We start from the raw sequence: 23,470 nt of genomic DNA, 5'->3' as shown, positions 1-23,470 counted from the left end.
AGTGTTAATTATGTACTAAATCTTAAAAGATGATACAACATAAAACATAATTCAAAACATATTTATACTTTATGAATAATTTAAAAAAAAATTTAATGTGAATATTTTAAATGTTTTTTTTTTATTTCATTTTCATCTTTTTTTAAGTACTATATGACAGTTATATTACATTCTGTATTACAACTATATTTTTTTCTTGCTTTTCACAGCATAGAGTGACTGCAGCTTTCTGCCATGTGTCCTCTCTTCAGTCTGAAAAGGAATCAGCTTTAAATATGCAACCATGCACATAATAAAGTGCAGGAGTCTTTGTGGTGGGATACTTCAGTTTTTCATGTTATATAATCAACTACTCTACTGATGTTATGACTTTAAACCTTGTAATCAGTAGCTCTTAAACTAATACATCTAATGTACTAATGATTAAGCAATAAACTGTCCTCTGAATGCAAGCATAACAGATGAGAATTGTGTGAATTTATGTGAAGTCTTTTAATATTCTGACAGTTTGTGTCCAATCTATCAGTCAATCAACAAACACTAATAAACATTTTAAATATAGTGCTTAAGCTGACAGGTGCAGAAGGTAATCCAAAATAGTGACCCAGAAAAACAGAAACATGTACACGAATGCAATAATCACATTGAATTGCTTTACTGCTGTAGAGAATTATACAGTAAAAACAGGGGGGGTGTTTTGGTGCCTTGCTCAAGGGCACCTCAGTCGTGGTATTGCCGGCCCAAGACTCGAACTCACCACCTGAGGGTTAGGAGTCGAACTCTCTAACCATTAGGCCACAACTTCCCCCTGAAATTTAACACAATTTCATTTAATTATTTTCAGCCTACAGGATCAGAGGTTATGAACATCTACCTTGTAAAATCTTTCGAAGAACTGAATTATAAATATACAATAATTTTTTTAATGTTTATAGTCTCCAGCATACTAAACATACTAAACATAACATGAATAGAACCTTTTGTAAGACCATCACCTTTTCATACAAAACTTTTGTTTCATTGTGACACTTTTGGCTGTTCACTCTCAGTCTCTCCTTTCTATGGCTTGCTGTGTCTTAAGTTTACATTTACAGCATTTGGCAGATGCCCTTTTCCATAGTGACATACATTTAAACACATTTCTTCAGCACCTTTCAGATCAGTGGTAATACGTGCAAGTCATTCATGTGTATGTGTACAAGGTAGCTTTCAATATTATACAGCTCTGTGGAGTACAGAATGACAGGGGATTATAGTCCTCATTTCTGTCATCAGCATAGGCACTCTAATATCACCATAGCAACGTAAAAAGAATGGGCTTAATATGACACAACAGTGCCACCTCCTGGCATGATTGCAGAATTACTCGACCTCAAAACAATGTAAATTTGCAGTCATTAGGTGGTCAAATCAGACAGGCTTGATTTTTTTTCTTTTATAAATGTGAAAATCAAATTTGAACAACTGTAATTATTTTAAAACTAAATAAATAAATGAATAAATAAATAAATAAATAAATAAACCTGCACATCATTGACAGGAGGCTAACTCTGGCCCTAAAACAACAGCTAACTATTTTGCTATGAGAAAAGAAAAATATAAAGTACTTTAAAGAAAGCTACTGCTGACATATTTAATGTTACAATTGCCCTATTGTGTTTCTAATTTGCTGATTATTGTGTTTCTAATTTGCTGATATCCCCCAAATGTCCATGGGTGTGGCTCAGTCAGATGACTGCTTCTTATCCACTGCTTAGTCTGAGTGAGGGAAGCCTTGCTCTGCTTATGCTTATTAGCCAGCATGACATATAGTGAGTGACCTCTTCCAGTGTCATTCACGCTGTAGCTGGATCTTCTTTTGAGCCTGGTGTGGATTTGAATGGGGTTCTTTTGGGCTCCTCTCCATCCTCTCTCTGTGCCAAACTCCATGCACCTCCTTGGTCTGAACAAACCCAGTCTCACTGCAGTTTGTGACATAGGTCACGAAATGTAATCTATTTGATTTGTGTTCGTGGAAACGAATTTCCCTTTTTTTATGTCACTCAGCACGGCGTTTGATCGAATGTATTTCAATAGGAAGCATCTTTCGTGTCTGCACCACGTTTTTCTTTCTGCCACTCGGAAGCATTGTTTTTGCTCATTTGTTATTCATTTTTAAACTTTAAGCACTACATTACTCAACATTTAACCAGGAGATTTTATCCTTGTTATTATTGTTTTGTGCTATGGTTTCTTTTCTGAGAAAAGCCGTTTTTCCATCTATTTGATGTGTCAAATCGGACAGTAAACTAAATACTACAGTACCCATGGGCCTTATCTACTTTTACTATGTTGAAGACGTCAGCTAAAACTACGCGCATTCTCCTTCATTGCGCTCAAACCACTTCCCAGGTAATGTTACTTGAATGTAATGATCAAATTTGAACACTTAGAATTCTATGTGTTCAAATTTGATCATTACAATCAAGAAACATTACCTGGGAAGTGGTTTGAGAGCAATGAAGGAGAATTCGCGGCCTGCAGAAATCAGGAGAATCAAATAAAACGGTTGGTCATGACATCGTATTGTTGAATTATCAAGCACACTTTCGTGTTTATGTGTTGAAAGAAAAATGAGGAGATCTTTAAAAGAGAATCGACGTCTTCAACATAGTAAATGTAGATAAGGCTCATGGGTACTGTAGTATTTAGTTTAATCCTGAAAATCCTGTCCGATTTGACACACCAAATAGATGGAAAAGCCTTTGTTCTCTGCCTTTGGGGCAGCCATTCTCCATATTGATCTGTAAAGGATACAGATGAAAGAATGAGCACTACAGTACATGCCCTACAATACAGTACTACAAAATAATAGCTCTCCAAATTCAGAAAATAAACTAGTTAAATATTTAGCAATAAAACATCCAGCTACATATTCATCTCCTTAAGCCTCAAGTGTGTGCTGGTTTTGATATGAAAAAGTAAATACAGGGAAGTGAAGGAATAAAATGGGTGGAAAGGGTGGAATTTTTCATGTAGGCATCTGTCATCCACATTGTAGTCAATGTTCCTCAGCAGTAATTTCACTGTCTGCAAATCAGGAAAGAGTCAACACCCAGTGTATTAATTATGTCAATTATCAAGCTAATAAAAAAACAAAAACAGAATAGCGCAGCTGAGAAAAACTAGTACAAAGGCTTAAACTTTAATGTCAGCATTGTACCTTTATGTACGATTTTGACTTTTGCATTATGATATTAAGATTCAATGTGTGACATTTAACACCTTAAACAATTTAAGAATTGTAATTTTTCTCATCATCTACATAGAAAATCTCTAATAGACAATAATGACCAACAACATTCATAGACTCATATTCACAAATGAACTCATAGACACACAAATATGTCCATATATGGAAACAAAGCATGTCCTCTCAGGCCTTGATCTGCAGACAGACTTTACTACAGTACCTTGGTGTCCTTGCTGAGACGTTCCTTAGGGATCTTCGTACGTGTAACAGGCATCTCAAGAACTTTGGCCTGCTCCTCTATCCTCTTCTCTACATTCTTTGTCTCCACCTTTTGCTCCTCTACCTGGTTGATATTGTCTGTGCTCTAGAGATTCTGTTTTAAACATAAAGAAGAGAGAATATGAATACGAAGAATAAGACACAACAAAAATGAGCATATTGTCTCACATAGAAACAGAAGGGCTCTACATTCTCCAGCGCATTGTCCTCAGTGTCCATGATTTCACCCCATGTAAGTTTTGGAGCACCTGGTGATGTAGACTGTTGTAGTTCAGACATGGGTTCCGGCTCCATAGTAGGCACAGAGTTGGAAATTGCCTGAGATTGAAGTTGATGAAAGAAACAGTGTTAGCTTTAAATGTTCTCAGTTCTTGAGGCACTTCAAGGTACTTTATATACTCCTTTAATGTCTAAGGACTACATAAGACCTAAACATGACTCTTTTCACTTAAGTATGAATTTCTGAGGCTGTGTTTGTGCACAATACAACACATTTTTGACTACAAACTGGCTCTGAATCTCCTGATTTTGCAATCATCTTGACTTCTGATCAATCAGAACATTTTATAACAGTGTAGTAAAAAGTATTTTTACATTTGATTACAAAATGTAGTTCAAAGAAAGTTTTCTTTGACATTTTCTCACAAGTCTCTTTGAATAGTTAGGGTTGTTATGTGCTTAATAAGTTTCTAGTTTGGTACATTATTTCTTTCTGGTTTTTAAGGACAAATCAAACAGTACTCTAACCCATTCTGCCACTCACAGACCCAGCAATTGGTGGAGCATCTTTTGGACTATCCTTTATGACCTTTTAGAACTTTTTTCACTGGACTTTTTATTTCCTTTTTCATTTTTTGGTGGACATGGTTCCTGTCTGTCAGCGGGAAAAAACCCCAAAACATTTAAAAATTTTTTACAGTGTGTAGGTTGAAAAAAAATAAAATTAAATTCTGTTAAAAATAATCCAATTAGGATAAATAGATTTGACCCAGGGCCACCTGTTGTGGTGTTTCAGCTGTTTTCTCTCAGTGTCTGTTACTAAAGGAACACCTTTTTTGCATTCCTCTGATTTATTCATGTATAATAATAATGATATTACGAAGTTTTCATCACAAGAGTATTTCTACAATTTATGCAGTTATTTGACCTTTAGATCAGTCATTAACCACAATAATAACCATTTATCTTATCCAATCAGAAAACAATCACTTAAACAAAAAAACAAACAAACAAACATACAAACATACATACAAATAAACACTTTTTTAATTTCATGGTTTCACATTCTCTCTGTTTTTGCACAAACAAAACAGCCTAAACAAAACAGTTTTGTATTCAGTGATGTCTTGATGCTACACCTACATTGTTTGTGAGATGTTATAGTAAGTATAGGCCAAATAATCTCTCACAGAAACGGCACTAATGCATGTAAACACGATGAGTTCACACTGTCTTGCTTTCTTTACTAAATTCTTGACTCACCTGTTTTTTTTTATCGTCTGCAAGTTGTAATTAAAATACAGTACATTCATCTGAAATGGGACACATGAAAATGGAACTGCCCTCTTAAAAGAAAAAAGTAATTAAGTGATCTTGATAATTCTGTTAGTTTAATTAGTTAATGTAATGGGTTTTCCTTGTAGTTATGCTATTCTTAAGTCACATGGCAGGGTATAAAGCATGGATGTAAGTGCAGGTGGAGCAGGTTTTATTAAACATACTCAAATGGCTAACAATCCAATGAACATACAGAGGTCAGGCCATCAGAAGACATTAACAGACTAGAGCAAGAACACGAAAAACAGGTCAAAAACATGAAAGGTAAATGAGAAACTGGTAACAGGAAACAAGACTTGGTGTAGTGCGATCACAAGGATTACACTGATATTTTGAACCTAAGATTCACCACAAGATGGTTTAATTGCCTTAACAAATAAAAGCAAAACACAGAATATGTTAGTATAATTAGGACACGATCAAGCAACAACTAGACAGAGGCAGAGACAAGATATTAATCAAAACAAAAGACACATTTCAACGTAACAGTATCGAGCAATTTAAACAAAACAGACAGGGCCTGGAACAGAACACGATACAGGGCCTGGAGCAGGGTGCTCAAGCCCCATTCCATGATGAGGCCGACAGTGTGGCTTCCAGTGCAGAGTCTCTCCACAAGCCTCTTCATTCCAAACTCTGCTTTAAACCCTGTTTCTTGCTTAGGCCAATGTAGCAGACTCCTAATCTCTGTTCCAAGCCCTGTTCCATGCAAAGGCTGATGTGGTGGCCACCCAAGCCAGGTTCCAACTCCTGTTCAACTCCAATGTTGTGGCCTGCCAGGCCCTTTTCCAAAGCCAAGCTCCATCATATAAACCATCATCACCTTTCTCGTTCTTACAGTCAACTTATTCCTGTTCATTTTTGACCATTGTTATACTTTTGTTTTCATTCCCATCTTGATCCTCACTTTTAATCTCTCCCTGCCGGATTGCCACTGTGAGCTCATCTTCCACAGCATTGTATTGTGCCTCATCCTCAATCTTATCAACTGCCAGTGGCACCTGTGATTTATATTTTTTGAAGTGGCATAGAAAATATAAGGATCCTTGCATTAGTGTTAATTTCGTCAGACGAGACGAGACGAGACGAAATATGTTCGTCAACAACCTTTTTTTTCATGACTAAGACGAGACGATGACAAGACTGCACCACTGTCCAAAAACGCTGACTAAGACTAAATTAACATGCATTATTGTTGACGAAAAAAGACGAGACGAAAATGTTTTGTATAAAATAAAAACTAAGATAAAACCTCTCTTCATTTTCGTCTACAATTGTCTCTGCTTTTTCATCAGCTGTTACGCCTTTAAAATATTCACAACGAGTTCGCGGCTTTGCGCTGATGCTCAAGTTACAGGTCCGCGAAGCGGATCCCGCTTATTATATTGCTACCTACCAAATAAATCGAAAATTTGACTCAAAATGATGATTTAAAAAGGAGTTTATTGATTTAAAAACAATTGTATTGTTTCCGCTACAGAAAATAGTGCGCTCCGTCTCTACGTTTAGAATCCTGTGTGTTCGAGTGTATGTACTGTGTTCTCAACTTCTCACTGATATTTTTGTGATTCGCGGAGTTTTGACAAGTTTTATAGCCTTGATATTGTTTCTTATTCAAAAGTGGTGACAGAAAAAACTCAACACTCCCAACCTGAAACCTCTTCCCACGCCCCTGTCACAATCACATCATAATCAAAATGAATAATTAGGCTTAAAAACAAATGTATAGGGAATCAAGTTTAACAATTACATGTAATATTGCTCCAAATATCATCAATAATGGTGTGTGCAATACCATGTATAACTTGCATTAAGTCGGTAATTTATATATATATATATATATATATATATACACCTACAGTTTTGATCTTAGGCTTTTCATTAAGTTATTTATTTCCACTATAACACTTGTGTTCCTGATATTATTGCATTTAATGAGGCCTCGTTGTATTTATTCTTACAATAGATTCCAGATGTGGTCAAGCTACAATTTTTTGACTAAAACTAGACTAAAATTAAAAGACTTTTAGTCGACTAAAACTTGACTAAGATACATTGAGTTTTCTTTTGACTAAAACTAGACTAAAATGACGAGACTTTTAGTCGACTAAAACTAAGACTAACAAAAAAGATATGTGAATGACTAAATATGACTAAAACTAACAAGGACATTTGGCACAAGACGAAGATTAACACTACCTTGCATTACAAAATTAAATTGCCAAATCAGTTTAGATAATTTTAACTCTCTTTTCCAGAAAAGTTTTCCTGTTTTCCATCCTAGTATGCTTTATATGGGCCTATGCGATTCCAGTACAGTACATTGTAGCCTGAAGGCAACATGCACTTTTTTGTGATTTCTTCTGACACATCTGAAGATATGTAATGTAAATGTTTTGAAAATACTTTACACATCATGGATTGTTACTTGAATTGGGTTCACTTTTCATTAGACAAAATATGGGGCTGTGAGAAGCGAAAGTAAAAATGAGCCCCTGTGGGTAAAATGACTACTTTTTGGCATGTAGATTGGTTAGTATTTGAGTTCCTCTTCACCGAGATTGCTTTGACCAATTAAATGTGTGTCTCAATTTTATTGAAAAAAGCTAAAATGGGTTACGTTGCCTGGAGGTAACATAGAACCAATAATCCCCTCTCAAATTGTTGGATACTCTTAAAAAAAGCTTTTTTGAAGTGTGGTACTCTTTATAATAATCTCAGTTAAAGCCAGTACTCTAACTTACCCCTAACCTTCCCCTGTTTGTCTTAATTCCTGCAAACCTGTTTGCCATTAAACTCATTATGAATTACACCATAATGGCTTGACCTACATATTTAGATATAAAAAAAAAATATATATATATACAATTATCTTTGATTATAATGCATCCTGGGTGTGTCTATGGGATGTCGTATGTGCAATGTTTTTGTTTTCAGTTACATTATATACTATATATAAGGAGATCAGTGCCAGTGGTGCAGCACTTCAACACATCCCACAGCATCTACATCCAACAATACTGCTTCAACACATTCAGCATCATGATGCTCTGCCTGAAGCTCACGCTACTCACCCGTAAGTTTCTTACAGTACATGCTTTTCCATATGAACTCCATATTTGACTTTTATTTCATTTTTACATCTTCCATCTGTGTTTGTTACCTGTGTTTACTTTACAGTGCTTATTGCAGCACCTGGTTTGCATGTTTCTGGAGGTAATATTTTAATGCCATCAAACACCTTTTTCATATAACCTAACATGTGATAAGCGTTTTACAGAGAACATGCACAAATTAGTCAGGTTTATTTCAAATGTCTGTGTGAATAATTTGTTCTTTCAGAATCTGTGATTACCTGTGATGGTGATGTCCAGCGCCTCACTTGTGGTAAGTTTAAATGTCATGTCTGTTATACTGTATAGCTGTAAGAAATCATTGCATTATTATGTGAAACTAAATAAAGCAAAAAATGTATAATTACATTTGAAATTTTCGATGTTACTTAGACTCTGGAGTGATAAAGGTGACGTCTACTGTGTACGGCCGTTCGGATAGCCAAATCTGCAGTGCTCCACATCCCAATCTTAAGGTTACTGATACCAGCTGCTCCAGTACCGTTTCCACTATTGCTGACAGGTACAGTGTTTCTTGGCTTATACTATACACAATAGATCCACAACAACTGGCAGAAATGTAAACAAAATTTCTTTAATATCAATTTAATAAATGTATGAAATAATTGATGCCACAGAGCTGCTAAATACTAGAATCTAATTATCCACAATGTGTTATTCTACAACTGCACAACTATACATTAGGCAACAGTGTTGTTGCAAAGTTGATAATATTGTAATAAAATTATTTAATACAATATTCTTTCTACAGTTACTACTTACACAGGAACTTATATGGCTAATACAAGTAATACTAATTATTTAATTCTGTAAATAGATGTTTATTTAATATTTATAACAGGAGTCTCAGTGTATAAGTGCTTTGTAATGATCAGTAAGGTTTCCAACAAGGGCAAGTTTTGCCATTAATTTCCAGAAAAAGGAACAAAAAATGTTTGTGCTGGTGAGAAAATGACAGTCTAAAGGTGCTATAACATACAAAATAAGAGAAAATGACTTGATGTAAGACCATATTAAAGATAACTGTAAAGGTATAAAATGTATGATACATAACCCTGCTGAGTGTATTTGGTCTGTTCACATAAACAGATGCAATGGACTAAGAGAGTGTGAGGTAAAGACAGACTTGCTTGGCAGCTCTGACCCATGCAAAGGAACTTACAAATACTACACTACCACATACGACTGCATTGATGCCCGTAAGTAGTCTATAGAGTGGAAGTGTGTTAGAATTTATGATGGCTCTTATGAAATTAATTGTCATAAAAGTGCAGAATCCAGAATGTTCTCTGTTAATGCACTAATATGAGCCAATGACTGCTCTTGCTCACCCGCTGCAAGTTTCTGCTGCCAATTCAATCATTTCTAAATATCTGAATATAAATATAGTCCAGTTTGGACTCGGCCATTTGAAAACATGTGTGTTGGTATTGAACCACTCAGGTGAAGCTTTAAGTTTTAAAAAAACTAGAAAGTTTTCAAGTCCCTGATGAGCTCATCTCTACGACATGGTTCTCAAACCACTACCACTAGGTTTCGGGGGTTGGATGAAGTTCTAGGATTAAGAGCAGTGTTGGGTTTTAATAACCTCTTGATTGAATGATCTATGAATACTTATGTAAGGTTGGATATCTGTATATTGTCAGATTGTATGCATTTGCTTTGTCTCCTTTATCTAGATGTAGCTGTGGCCTGTGAGCATGGCTACCGCACACTGGACTGTGGTAAGAAAAATCACATTTTTTTAATTACATTCATGTTGCTGCTGAACAAAGGAAGCTTACCTGTATATCTGTGCAGGAGCCGATACTATTGAGATCGTGAATGCGAACTTCGGGCGTGCTGATTCTGTAACCTGTTCAAGTGGAGTTCCCAACGGTTTGACCCAGAACACCAACTGCTACTCTCCAAAGGCACTCTCAACTGTTGCCTCACTGTGAGATGTTTTTTTAAGCTTTTTCGTTTAAAAAAAACGTACTTGCTTGATATCTAGTGTTCAAAGAGTAACATCTTACTTTAATGTACAGGTGCAACGGAAAGAACAGTTGCACAGTAGAAGCTTCCTCCACCATCTTTACAGATCCTTGTAAACCAACTGCTAAATACCTCACAGTGTCCTATACCTGCATCGCTAATCAGTGAGTATCTCCCTGACAATACCTGAAAAGTTTTTTTGTCACTTCTTTTAGTAATCTTGATTAAACAGGAAAGAAGAAAGTTCTTATGAGCTTATGATTAAAAAGTATGTTAAAGAAAATAACTACACAGAACAAATAAAGTAGACAAGGACAAATCAATTCAGAAACCTAGCATAGGTCTCCATAAAGGATGCCTTCACGTGAATGCTTACTATATTACAGAATATTTTTTGTATTATCTTTTAAATGTGCATACATTATTTTTATGCACCTATAGCATCAACAGCATTCATTTTATTTACTACAATATGTCCAAGTACAGGGTCTTACTGTTTATTTATTAATGTCTTACTGTTTATTTTTTATTTGTATACTCATACTTGGTTGAGAACTTTAAGCTCCTATTTTCAATACTGTTCATCCAATTAATTACAGAATTTAAGTACAACACATGCAATATTATTTTATTATTAACAATTCATATGTTTCCTGCAGGGGAGGTGGCTGTAGCTCAACAGTCTGCAGTATGTATTTCTTTATTCAATGCATTATATTAGATTAGATTACATTAGATTAGATATAGCACAATGTTGATCAATTCTCAATGCTGCCTGGTAAGAAGTTCGTTCATTTCCGTAATAGCAGCTTTGATCATAGTGCTGGCTACAATTCAAATCACATGCTTATAACCATTCAAATGTATTATTGTTTCTCCCATAACAACTCAGTCAAAGGGACATCCATCTAAATAATAATCGAAATCATAAATGTGCTGTTATTTAAGAAAGAAAAAAGTACATTTGAATTTAAAAAAGTGGTCAAAAACTTGCTTATGTAGTGTTAATTATGTACTAAATCTTAAAAGATGATACAACATAAAACATAATTCAAAACATATTTCTACTTAATGAATAATTTGAAATATTTTTTTAATGTGAATATTTTAAATTATTTTTTTATTTCATTTTCATCTTTTTTTTCATCTAAGTACTATATGACAGTTATTTTACATTCTGTATTACAACTATATTTTTTTCTTGCTTTTCACAGCATAGAGTGACTGCAGCTTTCTGCCATGTGTCCTCTCTTCAGTCTGAAAAGGAATCAGCTTTAAATATGCAACCATGCACATAATAAAGTGCAGGAGTCTTCGTGGTGGGATACTTCAGTTTTTCATGTTATATAATCAACTACTCTACTGACGTTATGACTTTAAACCTTGTAATCAGTAGCTCTTAAACTAATCCACTGTACTAATGATTAAGCAATAAACTGTCCTCTGAATGCAAGCATAACAGATGAGAATTGTGTGAATTTATATGAAGTCGCTTAATATTCTGACAGTTTGTGTCCAATCTATCAGTCAATAAACAAACACTAATAAACACAGTGCTTAAGCTGACAGGTGCAAAAGGTAATCCAAAATAGTGACCCAGAAAAACAGAAACATGTACACGAATGCAATAATCACATTGAATTGCTTTGCTCAAGGGCACCTCAGTCGTGGTATCGCCGGCCCGAGTCTCGAACTCACAACCTTAGGGTTAGGAGTCGACCTCTCTAACCATTAGGCCACAACTTCCCCCTGAAATTTAACACAATTTCATTTAATTATTTTCAGCCTACAGGATCAGAGGTTATGAACATCTACCTTGTAAAATCTTTCGAAGAACTGAATTATAAATTTACAATAATTTTTTTAATGTTTATAGTCTCCAGCATACTAAACATACTAAACATAACATGAATAGAACCTTCTGTAAGACCATCACCTTCATCACAATTTCATACAAAACTTTGATACCAGGCACCAAACCCCCGCCCCAACTGCTCCCCGGGCGCCGCAGCATAAAAAATGGCTGCCCACTGCTCCGGGTGTGTGTTCACGGTGTGTGTGCACTTTGGATGGGTTAAAGTGGAGAGAACGAATTCTGAGTATGGGTCACCATACTTAGCCGTATGTCACTTCACTTCACTTCACTTCATGTGCTCTAATATCACCATAGCAATGTAAGAAGGATGGGCTTAATATGACACAACAATGCCACCTTCTGGCAGGATTGCAGAATTACTCGACCTCAAAACAATGAACATTAGGTGGTCAAATCAGACAGGCTTGATTTTTTTTCTTTTATAAATGTAACAATCAAATTTGAACAACTGTAGATGTTCAAAAATAAAAATAAATAAATAAATAAATAAATGAAAAAATAAATAAATAAATAAACCTGCACATCATAGACAGGAGGCTCTGTCTGTCTAAACTCTGGCCCTAAAACAACAGCTAACTATTTTGCTATGAGAAAAGAAAAATATAAAGTACTTTAAAGAAAGCTACTGCTGACATATTTAATGCTACAATTGCCCTAGTGTGTTTCTAATTTGCTGATTATTGTGATTCTAATTTGCTGATATCCACTGCTTAGTCTGAGTGAGGGAAGCCTTGCACTGCTTGTTATTAGCCAGCATGACATATAGTGAGTGACCTCTTCCAGTGTCATTCACGCTGTAGCTGGATCTTCTTTTAAGCCTGGTGTGGATTTGAATGGGGTTCTTTTGGGCTCCTCTCCATCCTCTCTCTGTGCCAAGCTCCATGCACCTCCTTGGTCTGAACAAACCCAGTCTCACGGCAGTTTGTGACATAGGTCACGAAATGTAATCTATTTGATTTGTGTTCGTGGAAACGAATTTCCCTTTTTTTTGTGTCACTCAGCACAACTTTTGATCTAATGTATTTCAATAGGAAGCATCTTTCGTGTCTGCACCACGTTTTTCTTTCTGCCACTCGGAAGCATTGTTTTAGCTCATTTGTTATTCATTTTTAAACTTTAAGCACTACATTACTCAACATTTAACCAGGAGATTTTATCCTTGTTTTTATTGCTTTGTGCTATGGTTTCTTTTCTGAAAAATAAAAGGACGTTTTTCCATCTATTTGATGTGTCAAATCGGACAGTAAACTAAATACTACAGTACCCATGGGCCTTATGTTGAAGACGTCAGCTAAAACTACGCGAATTCTGATTCATTGCACTCAAACCACTTCCCAGGTAATGTTACTTGAATGTAATGATCAAATTTGAACACTTAGAATTCGTGAAAACCTGAAAGTCTATACAGAAATCACCCAATCGCAAAGCGGACTGGCTCCATCTCCATAGCAACGGATGCTGAGGCTCACGGGTAATGCGGGCAATCCGCATGTGCAATCGGGTGATTTCTGGAAGCCGCAAATTCTATGTGTTCAAATTTGATCATTACATTCAAGTAACATTACCTGGGAAGTGGTTTGAGAGCAATGAAGGAGAATTCGCCGGCCTGCAGAAATCAGGAGAATCAAATAAAACGGTTGGTAATGACATTGTATTGTTGAATTATCAAGCACACTTTCGTGTTTATGTGTTGAAAGAAAAATGTGTCTTTAAAAGGAGATCATTAAAAGAGAATCGCCGGTGGGTCATCAGTTAGTTTTAGCTGACGTCTTCAACATAGTAAAAGTAGATAAGGCTCATGGGTACTGTAGTATTTAGTTTAATCCTGAAAATCCTGTCCGATTTGACACACTAAATATGTGTGATATATGGAAAAACCTTTGTTCTCTGCCTTTGTTGCAGCCATTCTCCATATCGATCTGTAAAGGATACAGATGAAAGAATGAGCACTACATACCCTACAATACAGTACTACAAAAAGATAGCTCTCCAAATTCAGAAAATAAACTAGTTAAATATTTAGCAATAAAACATCCAGCTACATATTCATCTCCTTGAGCCTCAAGTGCATGCTGGTTTTGATATGAAAAAAGTAAATACAGGGAAGCGAAGGAATAAAATGTAGGAATTAGTAATTATAAGTGACCTTTGCATTGATGGATGGAAAGGGTGGAATTCTTCATGTAGGCGTCTGTCATCCACATTGTAGTCAATGTTCCTCAGCAGTAATTTCACTGTCTGCAAAGAGTCAGGAAAGAGTCAACACCCAGTGTGTTAATTATGTCAATTATCAAGCTAATAAAAAAACAAAAACAGAATAGCGCAGCTGAGAAAAACTAGTACAAAGGCTTAAACTTTAATGTCAGCATTGTACCTTTATGTACGATTTTGGCTTTTGCATTATGATATTAAGAGTCAATGTGTGACATTAACATCATTTTCTTCATCATCTACATAGAAAAACACTAATAGAAAATAATAAACAACATTCATAGACATATTCACAAATGAACTCATAGACACACAAATATGTCCATATATGGAAACAAAGCATGTCCTCTCAGGCCTTGATCTGCAGACAGACTTTGTAGCTGCCCATTGGTATCATCCATAAAAGAGACACAGAGCGTTTCCGACGGGTGCTTCTTTCTTTATTTCGCTCGCGAAGTGCGCCATTAAACTTTAGTTTGCGTAGCAACGTGAAACTACACAAAGAAACAACATAACAAATAAATACAACTCATATACAAAAAAAATACAATAAATAAAGTTCAAGTTTGCAGAGAAACATAAAATATAAATGATAAGGTGGATGAAGACAATATGAAATGATTAATTAACAAAAAGAGCTCAATGATTAACATGTACATGCTAACAGGCTCATAGGACTTTGAAATAAACTATAACACGTACTGTAACATACTGTATGTCGACATCACATACCTCGCTCCGCTTTACCAAAGGGAACTAAGATGAAATTAAGCAAAATTTAGTCTCTGCTCACTGGAAAACACATATATGCACATGGACTGTACAGGAACATGAATCTTCGCTCCTCTCTCTCTCCGTTGATCTAATTACCTTCTTTTTTTTACTCCACCTACTGCATAACATAACAAAAAACATGCTGAAACATGTAACATCCTCAAGAAAAATTTAAAGTGACACAACCATATAAGGTCATTTACAGACTTTACTACAGTATCTTAGTGTCCTTGCTGAGACGTTCCTTAGGGATCTTCTTGCATGTAACAGGCATCTGAAGAACTTTGGCCTGCTCCTCTATCCTCTTCTCTACATTCTTTGTCTCCACCTTCTGCTCCTCTACCTGGTTGATGTTGTCTGTGCTCTAGAGATTCTGTTTTAAACATAAAGAAGAGAGAATATGAATACAAAGAATAAGACACAACAAAAATGAGCATATTGTCTCACATAGAAACAGAAGGGCTCTACATTCTCCAGCACATTGTCCTCAGTGTCCATGATTTCACCCCATGTAAGTTTTGGAGCACCTGGTGATGTAGACTGTTGTAGTTCAGAGATGGGTTCAGGCTCCATAGTAGGCACATAGTAGGAGTTGGAAATTGCCTGAGATTGAAGTTGATGAAAGAAACAGTGTTAGCTTTAAATGTACTGAGTTCTTGAGGCACTTCAAGGTACTTTATATACTCCTTTAATGTCTAAGGACTACATAAGACCTAAACATGACTCTTTTCACTTAAGTATGAATTTCTGAGGCTGTGTTTGTGCACAATACAACAAATTTTTGACTACAAACTGGCTCTGAATCTCCTGATTTTGCAATCATCTTGACTTCTGATCAATCAGAACATTTTATAACAGTGTAGTAAAAAGTATTTTTACATTTGATTACAAAATGTAGTTCAAAGAAAGGTTTCTTTGACATTTTCTCACAAGTGTCTTTGAATAGTTAGGGTTGTTATGTGCTTAATAAGTTTCTAGTTTGGTACATTATTTCTTTCTGGTTTTTAAGGACAAATAAAACAGTACTCTAACCCATTCTGCCACTCACAGACCCAGCAATTGGTGGAGCATCTTTTGGACTATCCTTTATGACCTTTTAGAACTTTTTTAACTTTTTTTTCCTTTTTCATTTTTTGGTGGACATGGTTCCTGTCTGTCAGCGGGAAAACCCCCCAAAACATTTTACATTTTTTAACAGTGCGTAGGTTGAAAAAAAATAAAATTAAATTCTATTAAAAACAATCCAATTAGGATAAATAGATTTGATCCAGGGCCACCTGTTGTGGTGTTTCAGCTGTTTTCTCTCAGTGTCTGTTACTAAAGGAACACCTTTTTTGCATTCCTCTGATTTATTCATGTATAATAATAATGATATTATGAAGTTTTCATCACAAGAGTATTTCTATTTATGCAGTTATTTGACCTTTAGATCAGTCATTAACCACAATAATAACCATTTATCTTATCCAATCAGAAAACAATCACTTAAACAAAAAAACAAACAAACAAACATACATACAAATAAACACTTTTTTAATTTCATGGTTTCACATTCTCTCTGTTTTTGCACAAACAAAACAGCTTAAACAAAACAGTTTTGTATTCAGTGATGTCTTGATGCTACACCTACATTGTTTGTGAGATGTTATAGTAAGTATAGGCCAAATAATCTCTCACAGAAAGGGCGCTAATGCATGTAAACACGATGAGTTCACACTGTCTTGCTTTCTTTACTAAATTCTTGACTGACCTGTTTTTTTTTATCGTCTGCAAGCTGTAATTAAAATACAGTACATTCGTCTGAAATGTGGCACATGAAAATGGAACTGCCCTCTTAAAAGAAAAAAGTAATTAAGTGATCTTGATAATTCTGTTAGTTTAATTAGTTAATGTAATGGGTTTTCCTTGTAGTTATGCTATTCTTAAGTCACATGGCAGGGTATAAAGCATGGATGTAAGTGCAGGTGGAGCAGGTTTTATTAAACATACTCAAATGGCTAACAATCCAATGAACATTCTGTACAGAGATCAGGCCATCAGCAGACATTAACAGACTAGAGCAAGAACACGAAAAACAAAGAACAGAAACTAAGGTCAAAAACATGAAAGTTAAATGACAAACTGGTAACAGGAAACAAGACTTGGTGTAGTGCAATCACAAGGATTACACTGATATTTTGAACCTACGATTCACCACAAGATGGTTTAATTGCCTTAACAAATAAAAGCAAAAACAGAATATGTTAGTATAATTAGGACACGATCAGGGATCAAGCAACAACTAGACAGGGGCAAAGACAAGATATTAATCAAAACAAAAGACACATTTCAACGTAACAGTATCGAGCAATTTAAACAAAACAGACAGGGCCTGGAACAGAACACGATACAGGGCCTGGAGCAGGGTGCTCAAGCCCCATTCCATGATGAGGCCGACAGTGTGGCTTCCAGTGCAGAGTCTCTCCACAAGCCTCTTCATTCCAAACTCTGCTTTAAACCCTGTTTCTTGCTTAGGCCAATGTAGCAGACTTCTAATCTCTGTTCCAAGCCCTGTTCCATGCAAAGGCTGATGTGGTGGCCACCCAAGCTATTTTCCAACTCCTGTTCAACTCCAATGTTGTGTGGAGTTGTCCTTTTCCAAAGCCAAGCTCCATCATATAAACCATCATCACCTTTCTCGTTCTTACAGTCAACTTATTCCTGTTCATTTTCGACCATTGTTATACTTTTGTTTTCATTCCCATCTTGATCCTCACTTTTAATCTCTCCCTGCCGGATTGCCACTGTGAGCTCATCTTCCACAGCATTGTATTGTGCCTTATCCTCAATCTTATCAACTGCCAGTGGCACCTGTGATTTATATTTTTTGAAGTGGCATAGAAAATATAAGGATCCTTGCATTAGTGTTAATTTCGTCAGACGAGACGAGACGAGACGAAATATGTTCTTCAACAACCTTTTTTTTCATGACTAAGACGAGACGATGACAAGACTGCACCACTGTCCAAAAACGCTGACTAAGACTAAATTAACATGCATTATTGTTGACGAAAAAAGACGAGACGAAAATGTTTTGTATAAAATAAAAACTAAGATAAAATCTCTCTTCATTTTCGTCTACAATTGTCTCTGCTTTTTCATCAGCTGTTACGCCTTTAAAATATTCACAACGAGTTCGCGGCTTTGCGCTGATGCTCAAGTTACAGGTCCCTGTCACAATCACATCATAATCAAAATGAATAATTAGGCTTAAAAACAAATGTATAGGGAATCAAGTTTAACAATTACATGTAATATTGCTCCAAATATCATCAATAATGGTGTGTGCAATACCATGTATAACTTGCATTAAGTCGGTAATTTATATATATATATATATATATATATATATATATATATATATATATATATATATATATATATATATATACACCTACAGTTTTGATCTTAGGCTTTTCATTAAGTTATTTATTTCCACTATAACACTTGTGTTCCTGATATTATTGCATTTAATGAGGCCTCGTTGTATTTATTCTTACAATAGATTCCAGATGTGGTCAAGCTTCAATTTTTTGACTAAAACTAGACTAAAATTAAAAGACTTTTAGTCGACTAAAACTTGACTAAGATACATTGAGTTTTCTTTTGACTAAAACTAGACTAAAATGACGAGACTTTTAGTCGACTAAAACTAAGACTAACAAAAAAGATATGTGAATGACTAAATATGACTAAAACTAACAAGGACATTTGGCACAAGACTAAGATTAAGACTAAATTAAAAATAGGTGACGAAATTAACACTACATTGCATTACAAAATGAAATTGCCAAATCAATTTAGATAATTTTAACTCTCTTCCAAATGAAATTTGCTTGTTTTCCATCCTAGTATGCTTTATATGGGCCTATGCGATTCCAGTACAGTACATTGTAGCCGGAAGGCAACATGCACTTTTTTGTGATTTCTTCTGACACTTCTAAAGATATGTAATGTAAATGTTTTGAAAATACTTTACACATCATGGATTGTTACTTGAATTGGGTTCACTTTTCATTAGAAAAAATATGGGGCTGTGAGAAGCAAAAGTAAAAATGAGCCCCTGTGGGTAAAATGACTACTTTTTGGCATGTAGATTGGTTAGTATTTGAGTTCCTCTTCACCGAGATTGCTTTGAAAAATTAAATGTGTGTCTCAATTTTATTGAAAAAAGCTAAAATGGGTTACGTTGCCTGGAGGTAACATAGAACCAATAATCCCCTCTCAAATTGTTGGATACTCTTAAAAAAAGCTTTTTTGAAGTGTGGTACTCTTTATAATAATCTCAGTTAAAGCCAGTACTCTAACTTACCCCTAACCTTCCCCTGTTTGTCTTAATTCCTGCAAACCTGTTTGCCATTAAACTCATTATGAATTACACCATAATGGCTTGACCTACATATTTAGATATTAAAAAAAATATATATATATACAATTATCTTTGATTATAATGCATCCTGGGTGTGTCTATGGAATGTCTTATGTGCAATGTTTTTGTTTTCAGTTACATGATAAACTATATATAAGGAGATCAGTGCCAGTGGTGCAGCACTTCAACACATCCCACAGCATCTACATCCAACAATACTGCTTCAACACATTCAGCATCATGATGCTCTGCCTGAAGCTCACGCTACTCACCCGTAAGTTTCTTACAGTACATGCTTTTCCATATGAACTCCATGGTTGACTTTTATTTCATTTTTACATCTTCCATCTGTGTTTGTTACCTGTGTTTACTTTACAGTGCTTATTGCAGCACCTGGTTTGCATGTTTCTGGAGGTAATATTTTAATGCCATCAAACACCTTTTTCATATAACCTAACATGTGATAAGCGTTTTACAGAGAACATGCACAAATTAGTCAGGTTTATTTCAAATGTCTGTGTGAATAATTTGTTCTTTCAGAATCTGTGATTACCTGTGATGGTGATGTCCAGCGCCTCACTTGTGGTAAGTTTAAATGTCATGTCTGTTATACTGTATAGCTGTAAGAAATCATTGCATTATTATGTGAAACTAAATAAAGCAAAAAATGTATAATTACATTTGAAATTTTCGATGTTACTTAGACTCTGGAGTGATAAAGGTGACGTCTACTGTGTACGGCCGTTCGGATAGCCAAATCTGCAGTGCTCCACATCCCAATCTTGAGGTTACTGATACCAGCTGCTCCAGTACCGTTTCCACTATTGCTGACAGGTACAGTGTTTCTTGGCTTATACTATACACAATAGATACACAACAACTGGCAGAAATGTAAACAAAATTTCTTTAATATCAATTTAATAAATGTATGAAATAATTGATGCCACAGAGCTGCTAAATACTAGAATCTAATTATCCACAATGTGTTATTCTACAACTGCACAACTATACAGTAGGCAGCAGTGTTGTTGCAAAGTTGATAATATTGTAATAAAATTATTTAATACAATATTCTTTCTACAGTTACTACTTACACAGGAACTTATATGGCTAATACAAGTAATACTAATTATTTAATTCTGTAAATAGATGTTTATTTAATATTTATAACAGGAGTCTCAGTGTATAAGTGCTTTGTAATGATCAGTAAGGTTTTGTAATGATCAGTAAGTTTTGCCATTAATTTCCAGAAAAAGGAACAAAAAATGTTTGTGCTGGTGAGAAAATGACAGTCTAAAGGTGCTATAACATACAAAATAAGAGAAAATGACTTGATGTAACACCATATTAAAGATAAATGTAAAGGTATAAAATGTATGATACATAACCCTGCTGAGTGTATTTGGTCTGTTCACATAAACAGATGCAATGGACTAAGAGAGTGTGAGGTAAAGACAGACTTGCTTGGCAGCTCTGACCCATGCAAAGGAACTTACAAATACTACACTACCACATACGACTGCATTGATGCCCGTAAGTAGTCTATAGAGTGGAAGTGTGTTAGAATTTATGATGGCTCTTATGAAATTAATTGTCATAAAAGTGCAGAATCCAGAATGTTCTCTGTTAATGCACTAATATGAGCCAATGACTGCTCTTGCTCACCTGTTGCAAGTTTCTGCTGCCAATTCAATCATTTCTAAATATCTGAATATATATATATAGTCCAGTTTGGGCTCGGCCATTTGAAAACATGTGTGTTGGGTTTGAACCACTCAGGTGAAGCTTTAAGTTTTAAAAAAACTAGAAAGTTTTCCAGTCCCTGATGAGCTCATCTCTACGACATGCTACTCATACCACTACCACTAGGTTTCGGGGGTTGGATGAAGTTCTAGGATTAAGAGCAGTGTTGGGTTTTAATAACCTCTTGATAGAATGATCTATGAATACTTATGTAAGGTTGGATATCTGTATATTGTCAGATTGTATGCATTTGCTTTGTCTCCTTTATCTAGATGTAGCTGTGGTCTGTCAGCACGGCTACCGCACACTGGACTGTGGTTAGAAAAAACACTTTTTTTTAAAAATTACATTCATGTTGTTGCTAAACAAAGGAAGCTTACCTGTACATCTGTGCAGGAGCTGATACTATTGAGATCGTGAATGCGAACTTCGGGCGTGCTGATTCTGTAACCTGTTCAAGTGGAGTTCCCAACGGTTTGACCCAGAACACCAACTGCTACTCTCCAAATGCACTCTCAACTGTCGCCTCGCTGTGAGATGTTTTTTTTTAAGCTTTTTTGTTTTAAAACAAAAAATTTATTAGAAGTTCTTGCTTGATATCTAGTGTTCAAAGAGTAACATCTTACTTTAATGTACAGTTGCAATGGAAAGAACAGTTGCACAGTAGAAGCTTCCTCCACCATCTTTACAGATCCTTGTAAACCAACTGCTAAATACCTCACAGTGTCCTATACCTGCATCGCTAATCAGTGAGTATCTCCCTGACAATTCCTGAAAAGTTTTTTTTTTGTCACTTCTTTTTAGTAATCTTGATTAAAAAGGAAAGAAGAAAGTCCTTATGAGCTTATGATTAAAAAGTATGTTAAAGCAAATAACTACACAGAACAAATAAAGTAGACAAGGACAAATCAATTCAGAAACCTAGCATAGGTCTCCATAAAGGATGCCTTCACGTGAATGCTTACTATATTACAGAATATTTTTTAATTTTTTGCTTACTATATTACAGAATATTTATTTATTTATCTTTTAAATGTGCATACATTATTTTTATGCACCTATAGCATCAACAGCATTAATTTTATTTACTACAATATGTCCAAGTACAGGGTCTTACTGTTTATTTATTAATGTCTTACTGTTTATTTTTTATTTGTATACTCATACTTGGTTGAGAACTTTAAGCTCCTATTTTCATTACTGTTCATCCAATTAATTACAGAATTTAAGTACAACACATGCAATATTATTTTATTATTAACAATTCATATGTTTCCTGCAGGGGAGGTGGCTGTAGCTCGACGGTCTGCAGTATGTATTTCTTTATTCAATGCATTATATTAGATTAGATTACATTAGATTAGATATAGCACAATGTTGATCAATTCTCAATGCTGCCTGGTAAGAAGTTCGTTCATTTCCGTAATAGCAGCTTTGATCATAGTGCTGGCTACAATTCAAATCACATGCTTATAACCATTCAAATGTATTATTGTTTCTCCCATAAAAACTCAGTCAAAGGGACATCCATCTAAATAATAATCGAAATCATAAATGTGCTGTTATTTAAGAAAGAAAAAAGTACATTTGAATTTAAAAAAGTGGTCAAATACTTGCTTATGTAGTGTTAATTATGTACTAAATCTTAAAAGATGATACAACATAAAACATAATTCAAAACATATTTATACTTTATGAATAATTTTAAATATATTTTTTAATGTGAATATTTTAAATTTATTTGTTTTTATTTCATTTTCGGTTTATGACAGTTATTTTACATTCTGTATTACAACTATATTTTTTTCTTGCTTTTCACAGAATAGAGTGACTGCAGCTTTCTGCCATGTGTCCTCTCTTCAGTCTGAAAAGGAATCAGCTTTAAATATTCAACCATGCACATAATAAGGTGCAGGAGTCTTCGTGGTGGGATACTTCAGTTTTTCATGTTATATAATCAACTACTCTACTGACGTTATGACTTTAAACCTTGTAATCAGTAGCTCTTAAACTAATCCACTGTACTAATGATTAAGCAATAAACTGTCCTCTGAATGCAAGCATAACAGATGAGAATTGTGTGAATTTATGTGAAGTCGGTTAATATTCTGACAGTTTGTGTCCAATCTGTCAGTCAATAAACAAACAGTAATAAACATTTTAAACACAGTACTTAAGCTGACAGGTGCAAAAGGTAATCCAAAATAGTGACCCAGAAAAACAGAAACATGTACACGAATGCAAAAATCACATTGAATTGGTTCAAAATGATTAAATCATAT

At 35.0% G+C, this 23,470-nt stretch overlaps 1 protein-coding gene across 1 annotated transcript in view; it reads left to right on the top strand.

Annotated features, from left to right (window-relative positions):
- The window catches only part of LOC132853799 (uncharacterized), a 37,939-nt gene extending 14,920 nt beyond the window's left edge, over positions 1–23,019 (top strand). The window contains exons 17-34 of the mRNA XM_060881771.1: positions 8,029–8,144; positions 8,249–8,284; positions 8,411–8,455; positions 8,575–8,704; positions 9,292–9,401; positions 9,882–9,926; positions 10,003–10,138; positions 10,230–10,340; positions 13,568–13,688; positions 19,581–19,719; positions 19,824–19,859; positions 19,986–20,030; positions 20,150–20,279; positions 20,869–20,978; positions 21,461–21,505; positions 21,585–21,720; positions 21,827–21,937; positions 23,010–23,019. Coding sequence (XP_060737754.1) covers positions 8,029–8,144; positions 8,249–8,284; positions 8,411–8,455; positions 8,575–8,704; positions 9,292–9,401; positions 9,882–9,926; positions 10,003–10,138; positions 10,230–10,340; positions 13,568–13,688; positions 19,581–19,719; positions 19,824–19,859; positions 19,986–20,030; positions 20,150–20,279; positions 20,869–20,978; positions 21,461–21,505; positions 21,585–21,720; positions 21,827–21,937; positions 23,010–23,019 — 1,612 coding nt within the window. The remainder of the gene's footprint in view (positions 1–8,028; positions 8,145–8,248; positions 8,285–8,410; positions 8,456–8,574; positions 8,705–9,291; positions 9,402–9,881; positions 9,927–10,002; positions 10,139–10,229; positions 10,341–13,567; positions 13,689–19,580; positions 19,720–19,823; positions 19,860–19,985; positions 20,031–20,149; positions 20,280–20,868; positions 20,979–21,460; positions 21,506–21,584; positions 21,721–21,826; positions 21,938–23,009) is intronic.
- Positions 23,020–23,470: the final 451 nt, after the last annotated feature.

Source organism: Tachysurus vachellii, chromosome 11, assembly GCF_030014155.1.
Source record: "Tachysurus vachellii isolate PV-2020 chromosome 11, HZAU_Pvac_v1, whole genome shotgun sequence".
Taxonomy (NCBI): Eukaryota; Metazoa; Chordata; class Actinopteri; order Siluriformes; family Bagridae; genus Tachysurus; species Tachysurus vachellii.
Note: the sequence above shows the minus strand (reverse complement) of the source record. Positions and strands in the feature narration are given on the sequence as shown.